The sequence below is a fragment of the Bos taurus genome, chromosome 9, assembly GCF_002263795.3.
Source record: "Bos taurus isolate L1 Dominette 01449 registration number 42190680 breed Hereford chromosome 9, ARS-UCD2.0, whole genome shotgun sequence".
In the NCBI taxonomy this organism is placed as follows: domain Eukaryota; kingdom Metazoa; phylum Chordata; class Mammalia; order Artiodactyla; family Bovidae; genus Bos; species Bos taurus.
In genome coordinates, this window is record NC_037336.1 from 76,559,952 (window position 1) to 76,584,581 (window position 24,630).

Sequence of the window (24,630 nt, forward strand, 5' to 3'; positions counted from 1 at the left end):
TTTGCAGTCTTTAGAACCATACAACCCAAGAGGAGGCATATTTAAAGAATCAAAATTTAGATAATAAATGAGTCATTGTACAACTTGCAGTGTGAATTGACAATGTACTCAAATGTAGGTACCTCTGTGCCAGGGAACAATGTTTTGTTTCCAGTTTCCACTCCAAGTCAGTGTCTTGTCCTGTGGAGCAGAACCAGAGTAATTTACATTCCTCCAACTGTGTAACCAGTCACCTGTGGAAACATAGTTAAGACAACATGGTTCTGATTTAGCCCAGTGATGATTTATAGCTCTCTGTATGGACTGGTGATTGTCCAGCCCTTTCACCCTTTAGTCTGACTTTGATTATCATATGAATCACCCCCTTTTCTTTCACTAAGCATGGAGGTACCAGTGTCAATTGCTAAGTTTCTAATAGATATGTCAGTTATAAAGAATAGTCAGTCACGGAATAGAAAGTATGTTTCCAAATTAACCCATAGTGGTCATATATCAAATTAAAGTTACACTCACATATTAGGAAAAATCCAGTATAATCTTTAAATTTGATAGCCAATTACTGCCTGTGTGTCCATAGATGATTTTCTTTACCCTGTTCTTCTTGTCTGTAATCAAACTCTCAAGGTGAATATGAGAAATATATGAGCTTATGTGTAGGAAAGAGTGACTAGCACCGTGCCAGAGTAGCTGTTCAAAAAAAGGATAGTAAATACAGTATTTATGACATGTTCCCCTCCCCACTTTGGTTTTGTTACTTATTATGTTTGTTGGATCCAGTTACACACAAGAAGAGGTACAGACTCAGTTCAGTCACTCAGTCCTGTCCGACTCTTTGGGACCCCATGAATCACAGCACTCCAGGCCTCCTGTCCATCACCAACTCCCAGAGTCCACCCAAACCCAGGTCCATCGAGTCGGTGATGCCATCCAGCCATCTCATCCTCTGTCGTCCCCTTCTCCAGCCCTCAATCTTTCCCAGCATCAGGATCTTTTCAAATGAGTCAGCTCTTCGCATTAGGTGGCCAAAGTATTGGAGTTTCAGCTTCAGCATCAGTCCTTCCAATGAATATTCAGGACTGATCTCCTTTAGGATAGACTGGTTGGATCTCCTTGCAGTCCAAGGGACTCTCAAGAGTCTTCTCCAACACCACAGTTCAAAAGCATCAATTCTTCAGTGCTCAGCTTTCTTTATGGTCCAACTCTCACATCCACACATGACCACTGGAAAAACCATAGCCTTGACTAGACGGACCTTTGTTGACAATGTCTCTGCTTTTGAATATGCTATCTAGGTTGGTCATAACTTTCCTTCCACGGAGTAAGCGTCTTTTAATTTCATGGCTGCAATCACCATCTGCAGTGATTTTGGAGCCCAGAAAAAAAAGTCTGACACTGTTTCCACTGTTTCCCCATCTATTTCCAACGAAGTGATGGGACCGGATGCCATGATCTTCACTTTCTGAATGTTGAGCTTTAAGCCAACTTTTTTGCTCTCCTTTTTCACTTTCATCAAGAGGCTCTTTATTTCTTCACTTTCTGCCATAAGGGTGGTGGTGTCTGCATATCTGAGGTTATTGATATTTCTCCTGGCAGTCTTGATTCCAGTTTGTGTTTCCTCCAGCCCAGCATTTCTCATGATGTACTCTGCATATAAGTTAAATAAGCAGGGTGACAATATACAGCCTTGACGTACTCCTTTTCCTATTTGGAACCAGTCTGTTGTTCCATGTCTAGTTCTAACTGTTGCTTCCTGACCTGCATACATATTTCTCAGGAGGCAGGTCAGGTGGTCTGGTATTCCCATCTCTTTCAGAATCTTCCACAGTTTATTGTGATCCACACAGTCAAAGGCTTTGGCATAGTCAATAAAGCAGAAATAGATGTTTTTCTGGAACTCTCTTTCTTTTTCCATGATCCAGAGGATGTTGGTAATTTGATCTCTGGTTCCTCTCCCTTTTCTAAAACCAGCTTGAACATTGGGAAATTCACGGTTCACATATTGCTGAAGCCTGGCTTGGAGAATTTTGAGCGTTACTTTGCTAGCATGTGAGATGAGTGCAATTGTGTGGTAGTTTGAGCATTCGTTGGCATTGCCTTTCTTTGGGATTGGAATGAAAACTGACCTTTTCCAGTCCTGTGGCCACTGCTGAGTTTTCCAAATTTGCTGGCATATTGAAGTACAGCACTTTCACAGCATCACCTTTCAGGATTTGAAATAACTCAGCTGGAATTCCATCACCTCCACTAGCTTTGTTCATAGTGATGCTTCCTAAGGCCCACTTGACTTTACATTCCAGGATGTCTGGCTCTAGTTGAGTGATCACACCATCGTGATTATCTGGGTCGTGAAGATCTTTTCTGTACAGTTCTGTGTATTCTTGCCACCTCTTCTTAATATCTTCTGCTTCTGTTAGGTCCCTACCATTTCTGTCCTTTATCGAGCCCATCTTTGCATGAAATGTTCCCTTGGTATCTGATTTTCTTGAAGAGATCTCTAGTCTTTCCCATTCTATTGTTTTCCTCTCTTTCTTTCCATTGATCACTGAGGAAGGCTTTCTTATCTCTCCTTGCTATTCTTTGGAACTCTGCATTCAAATGGGTATATCTTTCCTTTTCTCCTTTGCTTTTCACTTCTCATCTTTTCACAGCTATTTGTAAGGCCTCCTCAGACAACCATTTTGCTTTTTTGCATTTCTTTTTCTTGAGGATGGTCTTGATTCCTGTCTCCTGTACAATGTCACGAACCTCCATCCATAGTTCATTAGGCACTCTGTCTATCAGATCTAGTCCTTTAAATCTATTTCTCAGTTCCACTGTATAGTCATAAGGGATTTGATTTAGGTCATACCTGAATGGTCTAGTGGTTTTCTCCACTTTCTTCAATTTCAGTCTGAATTTGGCAATAAGGAGTTCATGATCTGAGCCACAGTCAGCTCCCAGTCTTGTATTTGCTGACTGTATAGAGCTTTTCCATCTTTGGCTGCAAAGAATATAATCAATCTGATTTCGGCCATCTGGTGATGTCCATGTGTAGAGTCTTCTCTTGTGTTGTTGGAAGAGGGTGTTTGCAATGACTGATGTGTTCTCTTAGCAAAACTCTATTAGCCTTTGCCCTGCTTCATTCTGTACTCCAAGGCCAAATTTGCCTGTTACTCAAGGTGTTTCTTGACTTCCTACTTTTGCATTCCAGTCCCCTATAATGAAAAGGACATCTTTTTTGGGTGTTAGTTCTAGAAAGTCTTGTAGTCTTCATAGAACTGTTCAGCTTCTTCAGCGTTTCTGGTCAGGGCATAGACTTGAATTACCATGATATTGAATGGTTTGACTTGGAAACAAACAGATATCATTCTGTCATTTTTGAGATTGCATCCAAGTACTGCATTTCAGACTCTTTTGTTGACTATGATGGCTACTCCATTTCTTCTAAGGGATTCCTCCAAGAGGAGCTACCCTGTGCCCAAGGTCAGGGGCAGTGGCTGCACTTTGCTGGAGCAGCGTGAAGAGATACACCACGTCCAAGGTAAGAGAAACCCAAGTAAGACGGTAGGCACTGAGAGAGGGCATCAGAGGGCAGACAGAGTGAAACCACAATCACAGACAACTAGCCAATCTGATCACACGGACCACAGCCTTGTCTAACAAAGTGAAACTAAGCCATGCCGTGTGGTGCCACCCAAGATGGACAGGTCATAGTGGAGAGGTCGGACAGAATGTGGTTCACTGGAGAAGGGAATGGCAAACCACTTCATTATTCTTGCCTTGAGAACCCCATGAACAGTATGAAAAGGCAAAAAGATAGGACACTAAAAGATGAACTCCCCAGGTGCCCAGTATGCTACTGGAGACAGTGGAGAAATAACTCCAGAAAGAATGAAGGGATTGAATCAAGGCAAAAACAACACCCAGTTGTGGATGTGACTGGTGATAGAAGCAAGGTCCGATGCTGTCAAGAGCAATATTGCATAGGAACCTGGGATGTTAGGTCCATGAGTCAAGGTAAATTGGAAGTGGTCAAACAGGAGATGACAAGAGTGAACATCGACATTCTAGGAATCGGCAAACTAAGATAGACTGGAATGCAATTGTCAGACGCTAATAATCAGTGAAGGAATTGGGCTTTTTCTTGGTTAGCAACTTTTAGAAAATTGGTAGATGTGGTAGAATTACTCATTTACTCACTCAGCAAGTACTTATCAAGTCCCTAACAGTTGGCAGGCTTCCCAGGTGGTGGTAGTTGTAAAGAACCCGCTTGCCAATGCAGAAGACATAAGGGACGTGGGTTCGATCCCTGGGTTGGGAAGATCCCCTGGAGTCAGAAAGAGCAACCCACTCCAGTATTCTTGCCTGGAGAATTCCATGGACAGAAGAACCTAGTGGGTTACAGTCCATGGGGTTGTGAAAGTCAGACATGACTGAGCAACTCACACTTTCTACCTGTTGGCAGGCACTATGTGATAGGCAGCTTCTAAAATGACTCCCTACAACCCCAGCCTCCTGGTATTCCTGTCCTTGTGAAACTCCTCCCCTCAAGTGTGAGCTAGAATTGTTTCTAATGCAGGTGTTGCTAAACTTTTTCTGTAAAGGGCCTGGTAGTAAATATTTTTAGCTCTGCGGGCCACATCGTTTCTTTCCCAAATACTCAATTCTGTTGTTATACTACAAAAGCCGCCAGAGCTGATATGTAAATAAATGTGATTAGCTGTCTTCCAATAAAACTACAAAAATAGGCTGTAGGCCAAATACGCCCTGCTGACCATGTTTACTGACCCCTGCTCTGACTAATCAAAAGTGATGGTGTATTACTTCTGAGATTAGTTCTGGGATTTTGTCACAGACTCTGGCTTCCATCTTGCCTGCCCTCTTTTACCCTCTAGCTTGCTTACCATTTTGTGAGCTAAGCTATGGAAAACCCAGCTGGAAGGGGAGCCTCCAACATACAAGGAACTCTTGTTCCAACAGTCTGTGAGGAACTGAATCTTGCTGACAGCCCTCTACCAAGCTTGGAAGTGGCTCCTTCCACAGTTCAGCTTTGTGATGACAAAAGCCCCTGCTGACACTTGGGTTGTGAGAGATCCTGAACCAGAGAACCTAGTTAAGCCAGCCATGCTTGACCCCTGACTCATGGAAACTATGACAGAATAAATGCTTTTTTTAAAAAAAATATGTTTATTTATTTTTTGGTTGCAGCACCCAAGATCTTCACTCTAGTTGTGGCTTGCATATTCTTAGTTGGTACATGTGAATTCTTAGTTGGGGCCTGTGGGATCTAATTCCCTGACCAGGGATCAAACCTGGGCTGCCTGCCTTGGGAACTCAGACTCTTAGCCACTGACCTACCAGGGAAGTCCCATAAATGTTTTTTTAATGCAACTAAGTTTTGGGACCATTTGTTACATAGCACTAGATACCTACCATGTTACCCACATCAGATAACTAATACTCTTCATGATAGGCTCCTATAACAATGAACAAGGGAAATGCTACATATTATATCCTTTTCCTGGAGGCTGACTATGGACATCAACGTACTAAATTTCTAAAACGTCCTGCAAAAAATAATAATAATAATAAAAAAACAATTTTAATTTTGTTCCATCAATCATTTCCAGGCATATTAACCACATATCCTCTTTTTCTGGGAAATACCTATTAATATCTTATGGAGCTACTACTTGGGGAGATTTTAAATGCTAGATTGTGAAAAGAAATCATTCAATTTAAAGAAGTAGTGATTGCCAGCATGCTGTCTCCCTCGGTCAAATAACTAGTCAATGAAGTAAAATATTAATCTAAGAGAATGAATATAATCCTGTGGGAATTTGCATCTGAGTCTGTATTTATATATACATATGATGTACTATATCCACATATTGAAGCACACCAGCAGAGATAGTAACTATTCTTTCTGCAATGTTATGCTCATTTTGTAATTCAGCAAATCCCTTACCACAGAGGATAATAATTCTGAGGACTTGCTAAATAAAAATCCCTTATGTTGACTCTTTAGAGACATTTCACGTAACAACAGCTGGGCATCTTATGAAACTAAGGATTTGTTTTCATTTAATGTTGATTCAGAGGGAGGTATTAATTTTCCACATTGCCATGAGGATTTTTCCTGAACATTGTTGTAGTGTGGTTTGCCAAGACACATCACTGCCTTGCTTCACACATGAGACTGAGGCCCAGAAATGAAATTATCTGTGAAGCTTCAATTTTTTTTCCTTTTGGCTGTGTCCACATGGCACTTGGGATCTTAGTTACCAGACCAGGAATCAAACCCATGCCCCCTTCAATGGGAAGCAAGGAGTCTTAACCACTTGACCACCAGAAAAGCCTCTAAAAGCTTCAGTTTGGGGGAGATCAGAGCAGGAGTCCAAATTTGGTGCTCACCATGTCATGCTGCCCTTCCTAATATGGTGCATGCCTTTCTGAGATACTCATTTTTAAAATATGCTTCTATCTGACTTAAGTGTAATAAGTGTAGAGGCACCACCAGTGTTTGTCTTATTTTCAGATTTTTCTGACTTGCCAAAAAATTTTCCTCAGCTACTCCAGGCTAAAGAAATTCACATTGTTCCCTCTCTTCTTGGTATTTATAGCAACAGAGGTTGCTTAGAAACTTAAACATTTCTGATGCTTGAACCTCAGCTATAATTTCACTGAGAAGCAGTCATCCAATTTGTGTTTTAATGCCTTCTGTAATGGACATAATCTCCTGGGACAGCTAATGCTGCTGAAGTGATTATTTTCCTACTTAGACTGAGCCAAAATCCATCCCTCTGACCTCATCCATTGTTCTTAATTTTGTCTTCTAGGCACTCACAAACCATAAGTAATTGATTTTATATATAAAAAGCCTCCAGATTCTGATGTGTGTGTGGTATGGTATGAGAAAGGGGTCCACTTGCTTTTCTCTTTTTAAAATAGATATTCTATTTTTCTATAAATGAAAAAATCTCTCTCTTCCTCTTTGATTTGTCATCTAAGAAGTGTCTGATTTACATGAGGCTATTTTGGATTTTCTCTTCTGCTCCTGTGATTAGTTGTCTGTCCCCATGCTAATACCATGTTATTGTATTACTGCAGCTTTATAAAGTCTTTTTTATATTAATTTTTTATTGAAGTATAATTGATTTGCAATGTTTTCATTTCAGGTGTATAGCATAGTGATTCAACAGTTTTATAGATTATACTCAATTAAAAGTTATTACAAGGTAATGGTTGTAATCCCCCATGCTATACAATATATCCTTTTTTTAAAAAAAAATAAGATATAGTTGTGATGTAGTGGTGATTGTGATTTAGTCACTCAGTTGTGTCCAACTCTTGCAGCCCCATGGACTGTAGCTCCCAGGCTCCTCTGTCCATGGGATTTCCCTGCAAGATTACTGGAGTGGGTAGCCATTAGCCATTTCTTTCTCTAGGGGATATTCCTGACTCAGGGATCAAACCTGCATCTCTTGTGTTGCAGGCAGTCTCCTGCATTGCAGGCGGATTCTTTACCATCTGAGCTACCAGGGAAGCCCATAGTTGTGATACAGTTTATATATATATATATACACACAAACCTTTGCTGTACACCTGAAACTAACATAGCTTTGTACATCAACTATAATTAAGTTTTTAAAAAGCTCCACAAGGGCTTCCCTTGTGGCTCAGTCAATAAATAATCTGCCTCCAATGCAGGAGACCCAGGTTTGACCTCTGGGTTGGGGAGAGCCCCTGGAGGAGGAAATAGCAACCCACTCCAGTATTCTTGCCTGGAAAATTCCATGGACAGAGGAACCTGTCAGGATACAGTCCATGGAATCACAAGAGTTGGACATGACTTAGCGACTACACCACCACCACCATTCTTTTTCAGGTTCTTTCCCACCATAGGTTATTACAAGACAGTGAATATAGTTCCTTGTGCTATTAAGTAGGTTCATAGATACAATAAGAAATACTGTATGTATTTTATATACAGTATTGTGTGTATGTTAATCCCAAACTCCCTATTTATCCCTCCCTATTATAAGTCTTGATATCTAGAAACACATCTCCTTCTCTTGCTCTTCCAGACTATCTGGACTACTTTAGCCCTTTATTTTTTGGACATGCCACGTGGCTTATGGGATCTTAGTTCCCCAAAAAGGGATTAAACCCAGGCCCACAGCAGTGAAAGTGTGGAGTCCTAACCACTGGACTGCCAGGGAATTCCCAACTTTAGTCCTTTAAACTTCCATGAATATTTTAGACTCAGCTTTTCAAGTTACACACACACACACACACACACACACACCCCCCACAATATCTCTTTGGGATTTTTTTTTTTTTTAAGATTCCATTGAATCTGTAGATCAATTTGAGTGAATTAGTTTCTTCATTTTTCTGAATCTCTAATACATGAATCAAACATGTCTCTCCATTTATTTAGTTCTTTAAAAGTTGTTTTTCAGTAAAGTTTTCTAATTTTCTTTATACAGTTGTACTTTTATTTTTTTCCTAGGAAATTAGTAATGTTTGATATTATTTTTTTAAAACTTAATTGAAATAGAAGATAGAAAAATATGTAAGTCCTAAGGGTAAATACTCAATAAATTATGAAGTGGATTCACCTAGGGTCCCACTCTTCGATCAGTACCATCACCCCAAAATCCCTTCTCATATCCCTTCTAGTCATTCCCATCTCTTTCCTCACTAAAGGAAAAGGACAGGAAAGTGAAGTTGCTCAGTCGTGTCCGACTCTTTGCAACCCGATGGACTGTAGCCTATCAGGCTCCTCTGTCCATGGGATTTTCTAGGCAACAGTACTGGAGTGGATTGCCATTTTCTTCTCCAAGGGATCTTCCCGACCCAGGAATCGAACCCAGGTCTCCTGCATTGTAGACAGACTCTTTACCGTTTGAGCCACCAGGGAAGTCCTCACTAAAGATAACCACTATCCTGACTTTGAACACTACAGTGTAGAACTTCGTATAAATGAGACTACACAAAATGTATCATTTTGTTCCAGCTTCCTTTTTTTAATGTCTTATGATGTGTGATTTGTGCATATTGATGTGTGTAGCAGCAGTCTGTTCATTGATCTATAGCATTTTATTGCATGAATATATGACAATATATTTATCCATTCAACTACTGATGGATGCTTGGGTTGTTTCCAGTTTGGAGCTATCCAGTGCAGCTATGAATACTCTTGTGGATATATTTGGTTTATATGTGCATGTTTTTCTGTTGAGTCAACTGTATCCATATTTTCAACTTTAGGAAATAATGCCAAACAGTTTTTCAAAGCACTTATACTAATTTACACTTCCACCAGCTGTAGAGTTTTGGATGTTCACCAACAGCTTTGTCAGTCTGTGCTGGATAACAAAGCATCCCCAAATTTGAAACAGGAATCATTGTCTTTCACAATTCTCTGGGTTCACAATTCATCTGGACAGGTACACTTCCTCTTTTTCACGATTAATTATTTATTTTTGGTTGTGCTAGGTCTCATTGCTACTCTTGGGCTTTCTCTATTTGCTGCAAGTGGGGCTACTCTTCATTGTGGTGTGTGGGCTTCTCATTGTGGTGGTTTCTCTCGTTGCAGAGCACAGACTCTAGGTACACAGGCTTCAGTAGTTGCAGCACAGGCTCAGTAGTTGTGGCTTCTGGGCCCTAGAGCTTGCAGGCTTCAGTAGTTGGAGCTCTATAGTGAGGGCTTAGTAGTTGTGGCACACAGGCTTAGTTGCTCTGCAGCATGTAGAATGTTCCCCGACCAAGGATCGAACCCATATCCTCTGCACTGGCAGGCAGATTCTTATCTACTGTACCACAAGGTAAGTCCTCCACTTCTTTTATAGGCTGGAGTCATTCATATGGTTGCATTTACCTAGGAGCTCAATTGGAACTGGAATGCCTGAGTTGGCTTCATTTACACACCAGGTACTCTGACTTGGGTGGCTGAAAAGCTGGGGGCTGGGTTCAACCTGTCTTTTCATGTGGTCTTTCCTTACTCAGTAATCTAGCCTAAGCTTATTTACATGGAAGCTACATGTCAAGAGTACAAAAAGAGAAAGCAAGTCTTAAGGCCTAGGACCAGAAGTCATTAACCATCACTTCCACAACATTCTAGTGGTTAAAATAAGGCAGTGCTAGTTCAGATATAAGGGGAAGAAGGTCAATAAGACTCTACTTCTTGATGGAAGAACTGGGATGGGAGCAATTATTCTTGGCCACAGCTACAGACAATATACGACCCACCCTCTGATCGTGATTCACATGCCTTTCACAAGCAGAATACAATTACTCCATCCCAGTACACCCAAAGTTTCATCCAAGTTCATCCAGATTGGTAAGACTTTTATGGTGGTTAAGAATGGGAGTTGGAGCTTATCAAATGCACTTTTGGAGGAGTTCCCTGGTGGTTCACTGGTTCGGGCTCTGTGCTTCCACTGCAGGGGCACAGTTTCGATTCCTGGTTGAGGAACTAAGATCCTGCATGCCACATGGAACAACTGGAAAAAAATGCACTTTCTGTATTTACTGAGATTTTTATGATTTTCTCCTTTGTTTTATCGATGATTGCTGGGAGCCATCTCCCGGCATATTGAGTGCAGCGCTTTCACAGCATCATCTTTCAGGATCTGGACTGGAATTCTATCACTGCCGGGAGCCAGCGTGAGGAACTCTGCCCGTGGCAAAGGTCATGAGGAAGGAGGCTCGGCATACGCAAAGGCGGGATTGAGCCTCAGGAGTCCCCCTGGAAATTCTCGAGCATCTACCCCCAAAACCAGAGTCTGCCTACTTTCTGCTTTGTGCTCTCACCTACACCTCTGACTTTACGGGGGGCTGTCCCTCACTACCTCTCTCTGAAAAAAAGAGTTAACTTACAGCTCCAGTTAATAAAGTTCCTGGGTGTGATAGTGTTTCAACCTACAAACTCCTTTGGAAGTCCTCTAGCCTGCCTCTGAATAGGTTTTTCCGGCCACATGTGATTGCTCAGAGCCTCCCAACTGTGAGAACTGTGAGAGGCATGAGATGTTCTAAACTGTCTAAATACAGATTCCTTTGAGCAGTTAAAAGATTGATTAGAAATTGTATTGGTGAAGGTTTTTTCACTTGTTGGGCTAATGTTTGCTGCTAAATCTCCATATCCCTTACCTGCTGTGTCCCTGGCAGTGTATTGATTAATATAATTGGTGTAAGTAGTAGCTTTAATGTTTGTAACCTTGGACCCTTGAGTTAATTCTTTTTCTTGTTATAGCCCACCACACCTTTGCCCTATAGGAATGCAACTTTAATGCTTTTGGAGGGTGGCGCCTGACTAATCACCTTTAGAGAAAAATAAGTTTTCTGAAGAAAGGGTCTTAAAATGTTAACAGGCCTCTGGGCCAGAAGATGATGCAAATCACCTAAACTTTTGCATATGATAAGTTTGCAGGAAGAAAGCCTGGCTTAGTGCATGACTCTACCCCTTCCCCCATAATCCTCTATGCATAACTTAAAGTATAAAAACTACTTTGGAAAATAAAGTGCGGGCCTTGTTCACCGAAACTTGGTCTCCCCATGTCGTTCTTTCTCTCACCTTCTGGCTGAATTATTCAGCCTCTTTTCTCCACTGAATTTCCTCACTGAGCTATCCTTATTTAACCACTCTTTATATCCTTAATTAACATTTAATTAAGCAATTGTTTCCTGATCCTCTCTGACGCTGTCCCTGCTTCAAATTTCCTGGATCCACCAGGGCTGGACCCCGGTAGATGATAAATACATTGATTTTGTAATATCAAACTAAATTTATGCTCCAAGAATCAGTCCAAATTGGTGGTGATATGTTAACTTTTTCATATATTGGTGTGTTTGGTGTTCTAATATTTTGATGAGGATTTTTATTTTAGGATTATGTTTATGATAATAAACCTATAATATTCCTCTCTTGTAAGGTCTTTGTTGGGTTTTGGTGTTAAGATTATGTTGACTTCATAGAAGAACTTGGAAATAATTCCCAATTTTCTATTATCTTTAATAAGTTCAATTGATATTTTTTTCCTTAAGTGTTTTGTAGGTACAAATATTGGATCCAGGAGTAGGGTACTGCCATACCAGCATCAATATATTCCAAATTATGTGGCATTAACATCCACTATAGCAGCATGAAATTGTTATTGGGAACTTGGACTGTTAGCAATCCATGTCACCAAAAAAATTTGTAGAACTATATTCTAGAATAGCTTAAAGAGCATGTTATATAACTAATAAGCTTATACTTTATGCAAAGAGGTAGAAATGACTTATTATAATGAGTCTGTATTACTGGCTGCATTTGCCAAGGTACTACCAGAATTAAAGGAACTCAGAAGAAAAAATTTGTCTGGTTTGCAAGCAGAAATGAAAAAACATTCAGAGACAACAAAAAAACTCAGATACCTGTAACTGAGTGGAGGTGTAACTGAGTCACACATTCAACTAGCAGAGAAGCAATAGAGAAATCCTTTGAGAAACAAAGGCTGCTTAAAACTCGGCATCACAGCAAGACCAAGTCAAGAAGAAAATGGCTGTCACACCACTGTTAGGATCTCTGAATGGAATAAGGTGGTACCAGCAAATACTTTCACAGTTGGGAGCATATCTCAAGAAGAGGAGACTTAGAGTTTGGTTCTTCCTAAGGAAAGTCTGATTAGGCTCATAGTTGTTGTTCAGTGGCTAAGTTGTATCCGACTCTTTGCAACCCCATGAACTGTAGCATGCTAGGCTTCCCCATCCTTTACTATCTCCCAGAGCTTGCTCAAACTCACGTCCATTGAGTCAGGGATGCCATCCAACCATTTTATCTTCTGTTGCCCCCTTCTCCTCCTTTCTTCAGTCTTTCTCAGCATCAGGGTCTTTTCCAGTGAGTTGGGTCTTCACATCAGGTGGCCAAAGTATAGGCGCTTCAACTTCAGCATCAGTCCTTCCAGTGAATATTCAGGATTTATTTAATTTAGGATTGACTAGTTTGATCTCCTTGCTGTCCAAGGGACTCTCAAGAGTCTTCTTCAGCACCAAAGTTCAAAAGCATCAATCCTTTGGCCCTCAGCCTTCTTTACTGTCCAACTCTCACATCTGTACATGACTACCAGAAAAACCATAGTTTTGACTATACAGAAAGACAGAGACAAGTCTCTAAACAGTTGTGAACATAGCACTTCCTGAATTCAAATAATTTTAAATAAATTATTAAGAAATCAGTATTGTCAAAGGAGTCACCTACATGGTCTAAAAGAGAATGTTATTGAGACTAAAAATGACAATTGAGATCCAGCCTTTACAGCTGGATCTCAGAATTGCTATGGATTAACTCTTTTATATACCATTCTTATCCTTTACAAATGGGAATACTTTTTTTTTTTAATTTTATTTTATTTTTAAACTTTACATAGTTGACTACTTATTGCAGTTGTCCTTTTATTGTTCTACCATTTCATATGTATCTTGTATGTATAGGGGCTTCCCAGGTAGCTCAGTGGTAAAGAATCTGCCTGCAATGCTGGAGACCTGGGTTCCATCCCTGGCTCAAGAAGGTCCCCTGGAGTAGGAAATGGAAACCCACTCCAGTATTCTTGCCTGGGAAATCCCATGGACAGATGAGCCTGGTGGGCTACAGTCCATAGTGTCACAAAGAGTCAGATATGACTGAGCATGCATGCATAGTGTGTGTATGGGCTAGGCTAGATAACTTTTCTTTTTAGTTCAGAGATCTGTAGGTCAAGAGTATATCTTGGTCTGTCATGACTATTATGAATCATTTCTATCTCCTGGAATCTAAGCTAAAAATATTGGTGAAAAAAAAAGAAAATATTGTTGAGATGTAACTTTAGAGTTGTCTGTTTTAGGGAGTAGATGAGTATGTTCTGCACATAGGAAAGGAAGGAGGTTGACCCAAAGGGTTAACTGTGGTAGACTGTATTACTCTTTTTTTTTTTTTTAATTACTCTTGTATAATCCACTCCCCTTGAATGTGGCCTGGACCTAGCTACTTTCTGTTACCTAATAGAATAGAGCAAAAGGATACCGCTTCTGAGGTTACAAAGAACCTGTGCTTCCCTCTGTGTGTCCTCTCTTGCTTTTTCATTTGCTTACTCTGATGGAAGCCAACTGCCATATGAATTGCCCTATGGAGAAGCCCATGTGGCAAGGAAAACAAGGGATTCCTCCACCCAACAGCTCATGAGCAACTGAAACCTGGCTTCAACCACAGGAATGAGCTACAAATCCTTCACATGAGGGACTTCCGTGGTGGTCCAGTGGCTACTCCATGCTCCTAATGCAGGGGGCCTGGGTTTGATCCCTGGTCAGGGAACTAGATCCCCCATGCCGCATCAAAGATTCCATGTGCTACCGTGAAGACCTGGCACAGGCAAATAAGTTTAAAAAACCCTTCAAATAAGACTGGAGTCCTCGCCAACACCTTGATTGCAGCCTATGGGAGACTGTGAAGCAGAGGGACCCCTTATGGACTGAATTATGTCCGCGCAAAACTGACATGCCAAAGCCCCAACCCCCATTATGACTATATTTGGAGATGGAGCCTATAAAGAGGTAATAAAACTTAAAAGAGTTTATAAGGTTGGAGTCCTTAATCCAATTGGACTGATGTCCTTATAAGAAGAGGAAGAGATACCAGAGTGCACCCCCACCATCACCCCAAACCCACATGTGCTCAAAATGAAGGCCTTGTGTGAACACAGCAGAAAGGCTGCTGCTGCAAGACAGGAAGAGAGGCCTCACCAGAAACAGCATGTAGATCTTAGACTTTCAGCCTCCAGAACTGTGAGAAAATAAACTTCTATTATTCATGCCCCATTTCCACCCCAATCTGTGGTATTTTGTAATGGCAGATCTAATACCTTAACAATACTATACCCAACTAGGTTGTGTGTGGATTTCTGACCCCCAGGAACTTTGAGATAATAATAACAGTTGTTTTGAGCTGTTAAATTTTAGGATAATTTTCCATGCAGCAATAGATCATTAATATATTAATCTATTTTTTCTCTCCTTATCCTCTGACTTATGCCTTTAAAAGCTGGGTAGGGGTAGGGGACTCGTGGGATGCATCCTCTTTGAGCTTTTCAGATTGCAGGGGAAAAAAAAGTTAGTATTCATGGCTAGTAAAGAATCATTCCACTTTTTGAGTCAGTTTCCCAGCAAAGTAAAAAACAACTCTGGTTTGGATTCATATTTCAGTCCAAGTAGTTGAGGAGAGAATAATTTTAATGATTTAGAGTTCATGAACTCCCTGTGCATATTTGTATGGACATATATATATATAGTTCTAATTATATTTATATAAAAATATATATGGATGAATTGCTGTAATTCTATTATTCCTATAAGGACAGCATTGATATACTGGATCTAGGTGATCTTAATTAAACATTTATTGAAATCAATGTATATTTTCTAGGACTGGACAAAAATAATTTGCTGAGATGTCAGCTGGGAATTCTCCCAGCGAAAGCCTGGAAATGGAGAGCTTCCACACAAGATTCAGTGCCTGGACACCTTTCAGCAACAAGTCATTAAATCGACAGGTGAGTCGCATATTCTAGAATAAGATAAGATTAAATTCTAGGGTGACTTTTACTGTGATATATTGGGTCTCCTGTTACCATATTTAAATTAAATGCTTGTAAGAACTTAGTTTTTGAGTCACTTGAAACAGAAATGAACATACATTTGTCTGCCCCAAAGATAATCTCTCTTTAGCCCAGTTCACAACTCCAGTTTTATGGAAGGCACAAGACCTGCCCCCACTTTTGTCTTGTTTATACCTCAGGAAACAAAATAGAAACCTCCAGGACACACCCTGATTGCTGTAAGGGTGGTGTTTTGGTGTGTGTTTGCATTTGGTGTGTGTTTGGTGGTGAGAGCATTAGTGTGTGTGTTTCTTTAATTTTCTCTTCCCTCTTGTGCCTACTGCACAGTTCCCTGGGGCCTGAGGATTCCCCGTCCTTTGAAAGGTAATTTGAGAGGTAGTCACTGAATGGCCCAGGCAGCTCTGCCAGACCTCCACAGAGAAGGAGGCTGCCTGGGTACTCAGAGCTCAAACGTGGCCCATGCTCGTTCACAAAAGAAAGAGACCAGACGGGCTGGGACCAAAGCCTGACTAGTAATAATACCAATGAGTTTATATATGTCATCTAAGCCAACCTGGACTGAGGTCCTGGTTTGGGGGCACACTGGTCCTGGTGTGTCTTTTGTGGAGACACTCCTAACAAAGGCTATTCAGTAATATTTATTAACTTTCATTTTGGTGGGTGTTATAAAAATGTAGGACTCTGGCTTAGTAAAATCACACCTACTCCACATGGCCCTGTTTTCACAATTAAGCAAGTAACTGGTATGTATTTTCAAGATGAAATGTTTGCGATCTGTTTCTCCGGACCACACTAGTTTAGGTAGAGACAAGAGTGAGGATTCATTACTTCTTTGTGCCCTCCTTGGGCACCTCTGTAATTACGTCCCCTCCAGCCTTTCCCACCTGCCTACCCAGCAAGCCTGGGCTTGCCTGCATCCCTGGATAAAAAGCAGTTTAAGCTGAAGGGAAAGACCCTTACTAATGTGAAAGTGCTTTATGAACTGTAACGTGCAAAGCAAATATTAGCTGTGAGATTGTTAGGTTGCTTATGTCTTGCTTAGCAACTTAGAATATGTTGAAATGTCATTTCTCCCCCAACTTGTAGCTCTTTCAGGAAAGAGTTGCTCTTATAAGTCACTGGTTTGATCTCTGGACTAACAAGCAACGTCAAGAATTCTTATTCACGATTTTTTTACGATGCACTAAATCACAACTAAGGTAAATGTAGCCTAGTGATGTAATTATCTTAAAGAAAATATTATACAATGATCATATAACCTTAAAGAGTTTCTCTTTTCCCTAAAGAAAAACAACACAATTGATATTTTAAGGTTTATAAACAATCTTTTCTAGTGCTGCTTCCTCTTTGAGGATGAAATGGATACTTAGGGAACTTGAACACCTTCATACCATAGTGGGATATTTGGTTTTTGCAAAAAACTTTTGCAAAAACTTATGAATAGCTTCAGCCAGTGAATCTTTAACAATCTCTTATTATATTAAGTTCTCCTTGAAACTATCAGATAAGGTATTTCAAGTAGGTGCTCCAAAATATTTGTTACATGAGTAGATGGATCTAAAAAATACCTGAGAAGTGACAGTGGCAGCCACATTTAGAAATATAGGCAGGACTTGTACAGCAGTGATTACCGATGACTGAAAAGTCTTGGTTTTTAATTGTTTCCCTTACATCCTATTATATCTGTAATTTATTTTAAAATACTCCAGCACGGCTGGTGTGATATGTGAAAGTGTTCACTGCAATTACACCCAGGGGCAGCTAGTGTTCTAATCAAGAGTTAGTACTCTTGGGTTGGTTAGCTAGCCACTATATTGAAAAGGTTAAAATGCCTTAGTTATTACCAGATACATTGCTAAGTAGCATATCAAATATCAGACATTAGTTTTTCTCAGAGCAACTTGTGGCATAGCTTGCCAGATGAATGCTAGAAATGGCCTGTCTTTGGTGAAATTAAAGGTATTCAGGTATGTGAACTGACCAAGATATTCTAGAGCGCCCTCTGGCACGCCTGGACCTGGTTGAAGAATCCAACCAGGCTTATAAGGATGGATTCATCTCCCAAAATATGGCCTTGTCTGCCTGTGGAATCTCTGAAAGCCTTAGGGCAACAAGGGTAGTGATAGAATCCTGTTTCTGGAACACTGTTATTTCTCAGTTGAGTGAACCTTTCACCCAAGGGTCAGAGAGCTGGGATTTCATCAAGCCCACAGAGGCGGCTACATGAAGTGGTGAGGTTGGGAGGACAGGCAAACCTTTGAAATTCTTAGGTAGTTACCAGAAAGTACCTAAGAGTTGTGCAAGACCAAGCTGGCTAATTTTAGTTTATAGCATCTGCTTCTCACTCTTTCTAACCCTTCTGCCTGCCCCATTTCTTTCAATCAAGCATTTCTTCTCTTCTGCCTATTAACTCACCTTCTCCACTGTCAGCTTTCTGTGCATCCTGGGCCCGAAATGGATTATCCCTGAAAGAGTCACTGGAGGGAGACAGCCATCTTCTCCCATTAACAGACTGTGTTGAAAGAGGCTGCAAAGACAGGTCACAATAAAGAGGATCTTCAGTCAATGCTTAAAAATCATGGGTAAGGGACATTCTTATGGTAGTCATTGGCTAGGTTTCCTTTGGCTCCAGCTTTGCAGCTTTCAAGATAAGAAAATAATAGACCAAACCCTTATATCCATAATTGCTTTGTGAGCCATCGTGTTCTAGCCTCATGCATCACAAAGTGAGCAATTTTAGTTGTAACCACTGGAGGTCATTAGTGATCTTGTAGTATATTTTGAGGCTCATTAACATTAGGCTTGACATTTTTTCTCTGGAAACTTCATCCATTGTCTGGTACCTGAATTCTTCTTTCTCTAGGACAGGGATATAGAACTAACAGGTTCATTGAAATTTCTCTGCTTTGTTGGACAGCAGTTTCTGCAGAGCTGTGTGTATTTCATAGTCCCGTGAAGCTGTTATTACATGCTCTGGGCTAGTGACTTCAGGGGAAGTTGTATATCAATTTCTAGTCTCTGGGTTTGGCATCTTGAAACCAGAATCTTTAATTTGCAGTGGTGGTTTTTGTTGGTGAGCATCAGTCAGTTCATTCCCCACAGTCTGGATGAAGTCTCTCTTACACTACTTCCTCCCATCTTTTTTGGTCAGTCATTTCTTCTCTCTTCCAGACAGCTGCAGATACCATGTGCGGATGGTCTAATCTAATTTGAGCTATGCTTGATTTTAAGTAAATCTAAAAGCCCAACTCATTTTCATTTTTAGCCTAAAGTTAATGCAATAAATTTTAAAGCATCATTATTGAAATGTAATCCACATACATAAAACTCATCCATTAGAAGGGCACAATTCAGTGGATTTCATACATTCCCCGAGTTGGGCAACCATCAGCACAATCTAAGTTTAGAACATATCCATCAACCACAAAAGAAACCCCCTTTCTATTAGGAATCACTGTCCATTCTAAACCCCCTCCAATTCCAGCCAATTCCAATTCCTCCAATTCCATATGCAACCACTAATTTCTTTTCTTTCTCTATAAATTTGCCTATTCTAAACTTTTCATATGAATGGATTCATACAATATGTGGCCTTTTATGACTGCCTACTTTCATAAATTATAATGTTCTCAAGGTTTACCTATTTTATAGCATTTATCAGTACTTTCATTTTTATCATGAAATAATACTCCATAATATGGATATGCCATATTTTATTTATTCACCAGTTGATGGAATTTGGGTTGTTTCCACATTTTGACTGCTGTAAACAATGCTGCTGTAAATATCACTTTATAAGTTCTTCTCTATGGATGCTTATTTCTTTTAGGTGTATAGCTAGAAATGGAATTGCTGAGTCAAATGGTAACACTGGAATCAACTTTTAACTATTGCTTCTTCTGAATTTTGTTTACTCCTCTAGTCTCTATTCTCTCGTAACTATGAATAAGCTTGTGACTAAATGAGAGAATTTAGTGTTATTTGAATGCCTGAATACTTTGTATGTAAGCTCAGTTATTTTTGTGTAATACCTTGTTTTCAAGACAGAGAAGCCAAAGTTTGAGATGCTTTGTTTTATAATTTCTGAATAACTTTGTTTTAATTCAGGCAGTTATAAAACTTAAATAGGCTATTGCAGTATTGGCCAGAAATATGTTGTCACAGTTTTTATTAAAAGTTTATCCTTAATCTCTATGAGATGTAGTCACATATCTAATATTTTTCTGTCCTAATAAATATTCCATGTTGTTAAGAGTTTAGAATTTTTCTTATAATATTAAAGACATTTTTCAAAGGTTCACCTTCTTAAACCTTCCCTCTGTCACGTTTTCCCTCTCATCTCAACTTAAATGTCATCTCTGCTGGGAAGAGATGTCCTCTTTGTGCTCAACTTTCACCTCCATAATTTTTACAAACCTCTATCATGGCATTTTCCCCAACTTCCCATACATTATGCTTATCTGGCCACATGTCTGATGATTCCCAGTGGTGGTGTCCCCCTGCCTCTTGCCTAGGCTGACCTTTCCTGTGACTCCTTGAAGGAAACTTGGCTGTTTGTGTCTGTCATGCTTGGAGAAACCTATGAGACTTTTGAATCTGTCCCTAGTCACACTGGTAGGACCGGTTTCAAATTGCTTCTGTTCAGCCAAAGGTAATACCTCCTACAAAGACCTTTCATTCTGGGGTTGGAGCTGTTCAAGCTTGTAGCTTTTCCTGGTGGGTGGGGCAACATTCATGATTCATGTAACTGCATTCCCAAGACTTGAGAGTCACTTGGACAGCAAGGAGATCAAGCCAGTCAATTCTAAAGGAAATTAACCCTGAATATTCATTGGAAGGACTGATGCTGAAGCTGAAGCTCCAATACTTTGGTCATCTGATGTGAAGAGTTGATTCACTGGAAAAGACTCTGTTACTGGGAAAGATTGAGGACAAGAGGGGAAGGGGGCGACAGAAGAGAGATAGTTGGATGGTATTACCGACTCAATGAACGAGTTTGAGCAAATTCCAGGAGATAGTGAAGGACAGGGAAGCCTGGTGTGCTGCAGTTCATGGGGTCACAAAGAGTTAGACATGACTTAGCTACTGAACAATGACATTCCCAAGACATGGATGGAGTGTGTGTGTGTGTGTGTGTGTGTGTGTAGGGAGAGGGAGATCACAACCAAATAAAGATTAGCTCTTGTCACTCATCTCCATCATCACCTGGAAATGGGGCTGGAGGGCAGAAAAATGTACCAACCCATGTATAGATAAGAGGGAACATCCCCTCTTACTCTCATCTCAGTACACCGCACCGCCCCCCGCCCCCGCCCCCGTCCCCGCCCAAGGAGTTCCTTGAAGGACTCAGTTTAGGTTGTTTGTTTCAATTGTAATCTCTGAGGAAATTTAGTGCATAAACTTTTTCAAAGACAACATACTTCTAGATTATCCTTAAATACAGAACAGCTTTATCATGCTGAATTACTGCCGTCCATTTGAAAGGAGGATATTTCTGTGTGGAGGTGGTGGAGAGGAGGCAGGAGTATTCAGAGATACATTGTTTTCTAAATATCCAAGACAGGTCTAGAAATGTGGGTCATTCTGCTTCTTCCCTCTCATCAGCCTCATATTCTGGATATACGGGGTTGGCCAAAAGTTCATTTGGGTCTTCTAAAAAACCCCAAACAAACTTTTTGGCCAACTCAATATTTCTACCCTTTCACATAGATCAAATGGTTATGGACAGCCACAGGAAATATCAGTATTTGTTTTGGGGGTGGCTTTTAGGGGTGGATGAAACAAAGAAAGAAAATCCTGAAGTTTAAAAGGAAAGGAGAATATGAGCTGTACAGTCCATGGAATTCTCCAAGCCAGAATACTGGAGTGGGTAGCTGTTCCCTCTCCAGGGGGATCTTCCCAACCCAGGAATCAAACCCAGGTCTCCTGTACTGCAGGCAGATTCTTTACCAGCTGAGCCACCAGGGAAGGCCAAGAATACTGGAGTAGTAGCCCATCCCTTCTCCAGGGAATCTTCCTAACCCAGGAATCGAACTGGGGTCTCCTGCATGGCAGGTGGATTTTTTTTAACCAGCTGAGCTACCAGGGAATCCCTCAAGAAAGAAAATCCTGAAGTTTAAAAGGAAAGGCGAAACCTAAACCCAAAGCTTTTTTACCGGATAGAGGTGGGGACAGAGTAAGAGTGTGTGGTAGAAAGTCACTGGCTTACATTAGGCAAAGCCCCTGCACTTGAAGTCCTCACTTCCTGTTTCTCCTTTTGCAATGTTTCACTTCTCTTCACAGCGTGTAGCTCCACCTGCCATTCTTTATACACAGTAGTACTTGCTTGTTTATTTACTGTCTGCCTATTCCATTAGAAGGTAACTCGATGAGTGCAGGGACTTATTCTGGTATCTCTTTCCATCCCTAGTACTTAAAACATCAGGTTCATAGTAGCCACTCAACAAATACTTGTTTGAATGAATGGAAATGTGTTAGACGCTCCTATTACAATGATAATAAAAAGATAATCAGGAAAAAAAAACTTTCCTTTGGTAATTCTTTAGGAGGAAGGACTTTTTTTCAAGATATTACAAGTTCTAGAATATAGGATATTATTAATACTTTGCTTCATTGAAGACTTTTCATTTTTAATCAATTCAAGACTTCTATAAAGCGATTCCAGAAGGAATTATGCATAGTAATAATACCTAAGGGTATTACATATTGCTGGAGAAGGGTATGGCAACCCACTTCAGTATTCTTGCCTGGAGAATTCCATGGACAGATAAGCCTGGCTGGCTACAGTTCATGGGATCACACAGAGTCAGATATGACTGAGTGACTAACACACATTACATATTGCACACCTCCAGAGGGTGCTGTTTCACTCTGTCATCTGTGTGAATGGCACCTGCTAAACTTGTTTACTGTACAGCTTTCCAAATGTAGCAGCCCTGATAATACTCCAGTCATTTATAAAGTACATGATATTAGCTTCCAGATTTACCAAGTATCATTTACCCCTTGCATAGGAAGAGTCAAATCCACAGATAATTTACTGGAAAATGGAGACAAGGTTTTAGGAGACTATTTTTCTCTATCCTGTATTTAAGAATCTCTTTAAGAAATTTTCAGGAGGGTTGTGGCAGAGTCAGAGTAGAAGTGGGGCTTCCCTGGTGGTTCAGTGGTAAAGAATGCCTGCCAATGCAGGAGACATGGGTTCAATTCCAGGAAGATCCCACATGTGGCAGAACAACTAATCCCATACACCACAACTATTGACCCTGTGCTGTAGAGCGTGGGAGCTGCGACTACTGAGCTCACGTGTGGCAACTTCTGAAGCTCACAAAACACCCTAGAGCGTTTTCTTGCTCCACAGCAAGAGAAGCCACTGAAATGAGAAGCCCAAGCATCGGAACTAGAGTAGGTCCCACTTGCCACAACTAGAGAAAAACCCACACAGCAACAAAGATACAGCACAGCTAAAAATAAATAAATTTTTCTAAAGAGTAGAAGTGGCTGCCTATAAGACTTAAATGGCTAAAAATCTTAGAAGCAGAAGGAGGATGCTCTTATTACATACATAATAAATGTTCAGTGAACACCTGTAATCTTTCTTCCTGCCTTCTCTGTGTCATGATCAGAAGGCTTTCAAGTGCAAATAATAGAAATGGAATTCAAACAAGACAAAGAAGAAAAGGAAATTTAATGACCTAAGATTTGACACAGCCTGTCAAGTTATAGGCTGTGCTAGATCCTGAGATTCAAGCAATGTTACCATGGCTCTTTCTCTCTCTCTTCTCCCAGCTCTGCTTCCCTTGTGTGCTGCATAAAACTATAAAGATAAGCACAAGACCTTTATGAAGGAAATTAGAAATCTGTATTAAAGAACAGTAGGAAAAAATGTGGGAAAATAGATAGATATGCTATATTTAAAGATACCAGTTCTCTCCACATAAATCTTTCAATTCAAGTCAATCCCAGTACAAATCCCCAAAGAGCATTTTCTTATGAACTTTGAGAAACTAATTCTAAAGCTAATCTGGAAAAGAGAATGGACTATTACAGCTATGAAAAATTTAAGGATAAAGAAAAAAATTAGTGAGTTGTACTGCCAGATATTAAAACCGCTTTTATCCATTTACGAAATATCTCCATGTAATAACTCAAGTGTAAAGGGAAAAAGGACTGAGATAAGTGCTCTGAAGGGGAGGAAAAAAATAGGCAGCTATAAAGTTTGGGTAGATAAGGCATTTGGGCAGCTGGATGGAGATCCTTCCTCTTCTTGCATCAATTCCTGTTTAAAGGGCTAGAAACTGTCCATCACACACCCTCCCACCCACACCATTCCCCACTTCCTCTTCATCTTCCTAAAAGCCCTTCCCCCTCCTAGTTATCCTGTGCTTCAGGGGTGGTGGGTCACCCCGACACCCAAAGAGTAAGTCACAGTTGGACAGAATCATGGCCATTCCCTCCTCCTTGAGGTGTCTGGTTTAGGAAAGGGCATGCGGATCTTGGCTCTGCTGAAGGAAACACAAAAGAGTGGCTACTAGAGTTTCTGGGAGAATTTTCTTCACTCTCAAAGGGACCTAAAAAGGAACTTGAGGAAAGGACATGCCTTCATCTGCCCTATAGCCTGTGGTCTCTGTTGTGTGCAAAGCTCTGCTCACAGTAGTCAGTCATTTGGGAACAACTTGAGAACAAGCTTGAGGAACACAGCAAACTACTAAGCAGGCAAAGTGAAAATACAGAAAATCTTGACCCTTGCCTACTTTGAGTTCTTGAATTCACCAACTCTGGAGCTGCCCTGATTTTCCTTCTCTAAGAAAAGAGAAGGGAAGATAAACAGGTTTTAAGGTTGTCCATAACAGTCCATTTATCTGCTTGTCACTGTCTTGTCATATCAACTTTCCAGGATCTAGCAGAGAACCAGATAGATTTGGAAAAACAAAAAGCACCTCGTTGTCAAACTGATGTCCTTTACACAATAGGAGAGAGCCTGTCAGACCTTCCTGTAGAGTTTAAGTATTTAATT

General features: G+C 40.5%; 1 protein-coding gene across 6 annotated transcripts in view; it reads left to right on the forward strand.

Moving 5' to 3' along the window:
- ECT2L (epithelial cell transforming 2 like) overlaps positions 1–24,630 on the forward strand; it is an 89,877-nt gene that overhangs the window by 11,634 nt on the left and 53,613 nt on the right. For 4 of the 6 annotated variants that reach the window (XM_059889587.1, XM_059889586.1, XM_059889590.1 and 1 more), the window contains exons 2-4: positions 3,429–3,520; positions 15,422–15,548; positions 16,701–16,813. In XM_059889587.1, coding sequence (XP_059745570.1) covers positions 15,447–15,548; positions 16,701–16,813 — 215 coding nt within the window. In that variant the 5' untranslated portion in view covers positions 3,429–3,520; positions 15,422–15,446. Of the gene's footprint in view, positions 1–3,428; positions 3,521–15,421; positions 15,549–16,700; positions 16,814–24,630 lie in introns of those variants that run through there. The other 2 variants (XM_059889588.1, NM_001191539.1) reach the window with 2 other exon arrangements.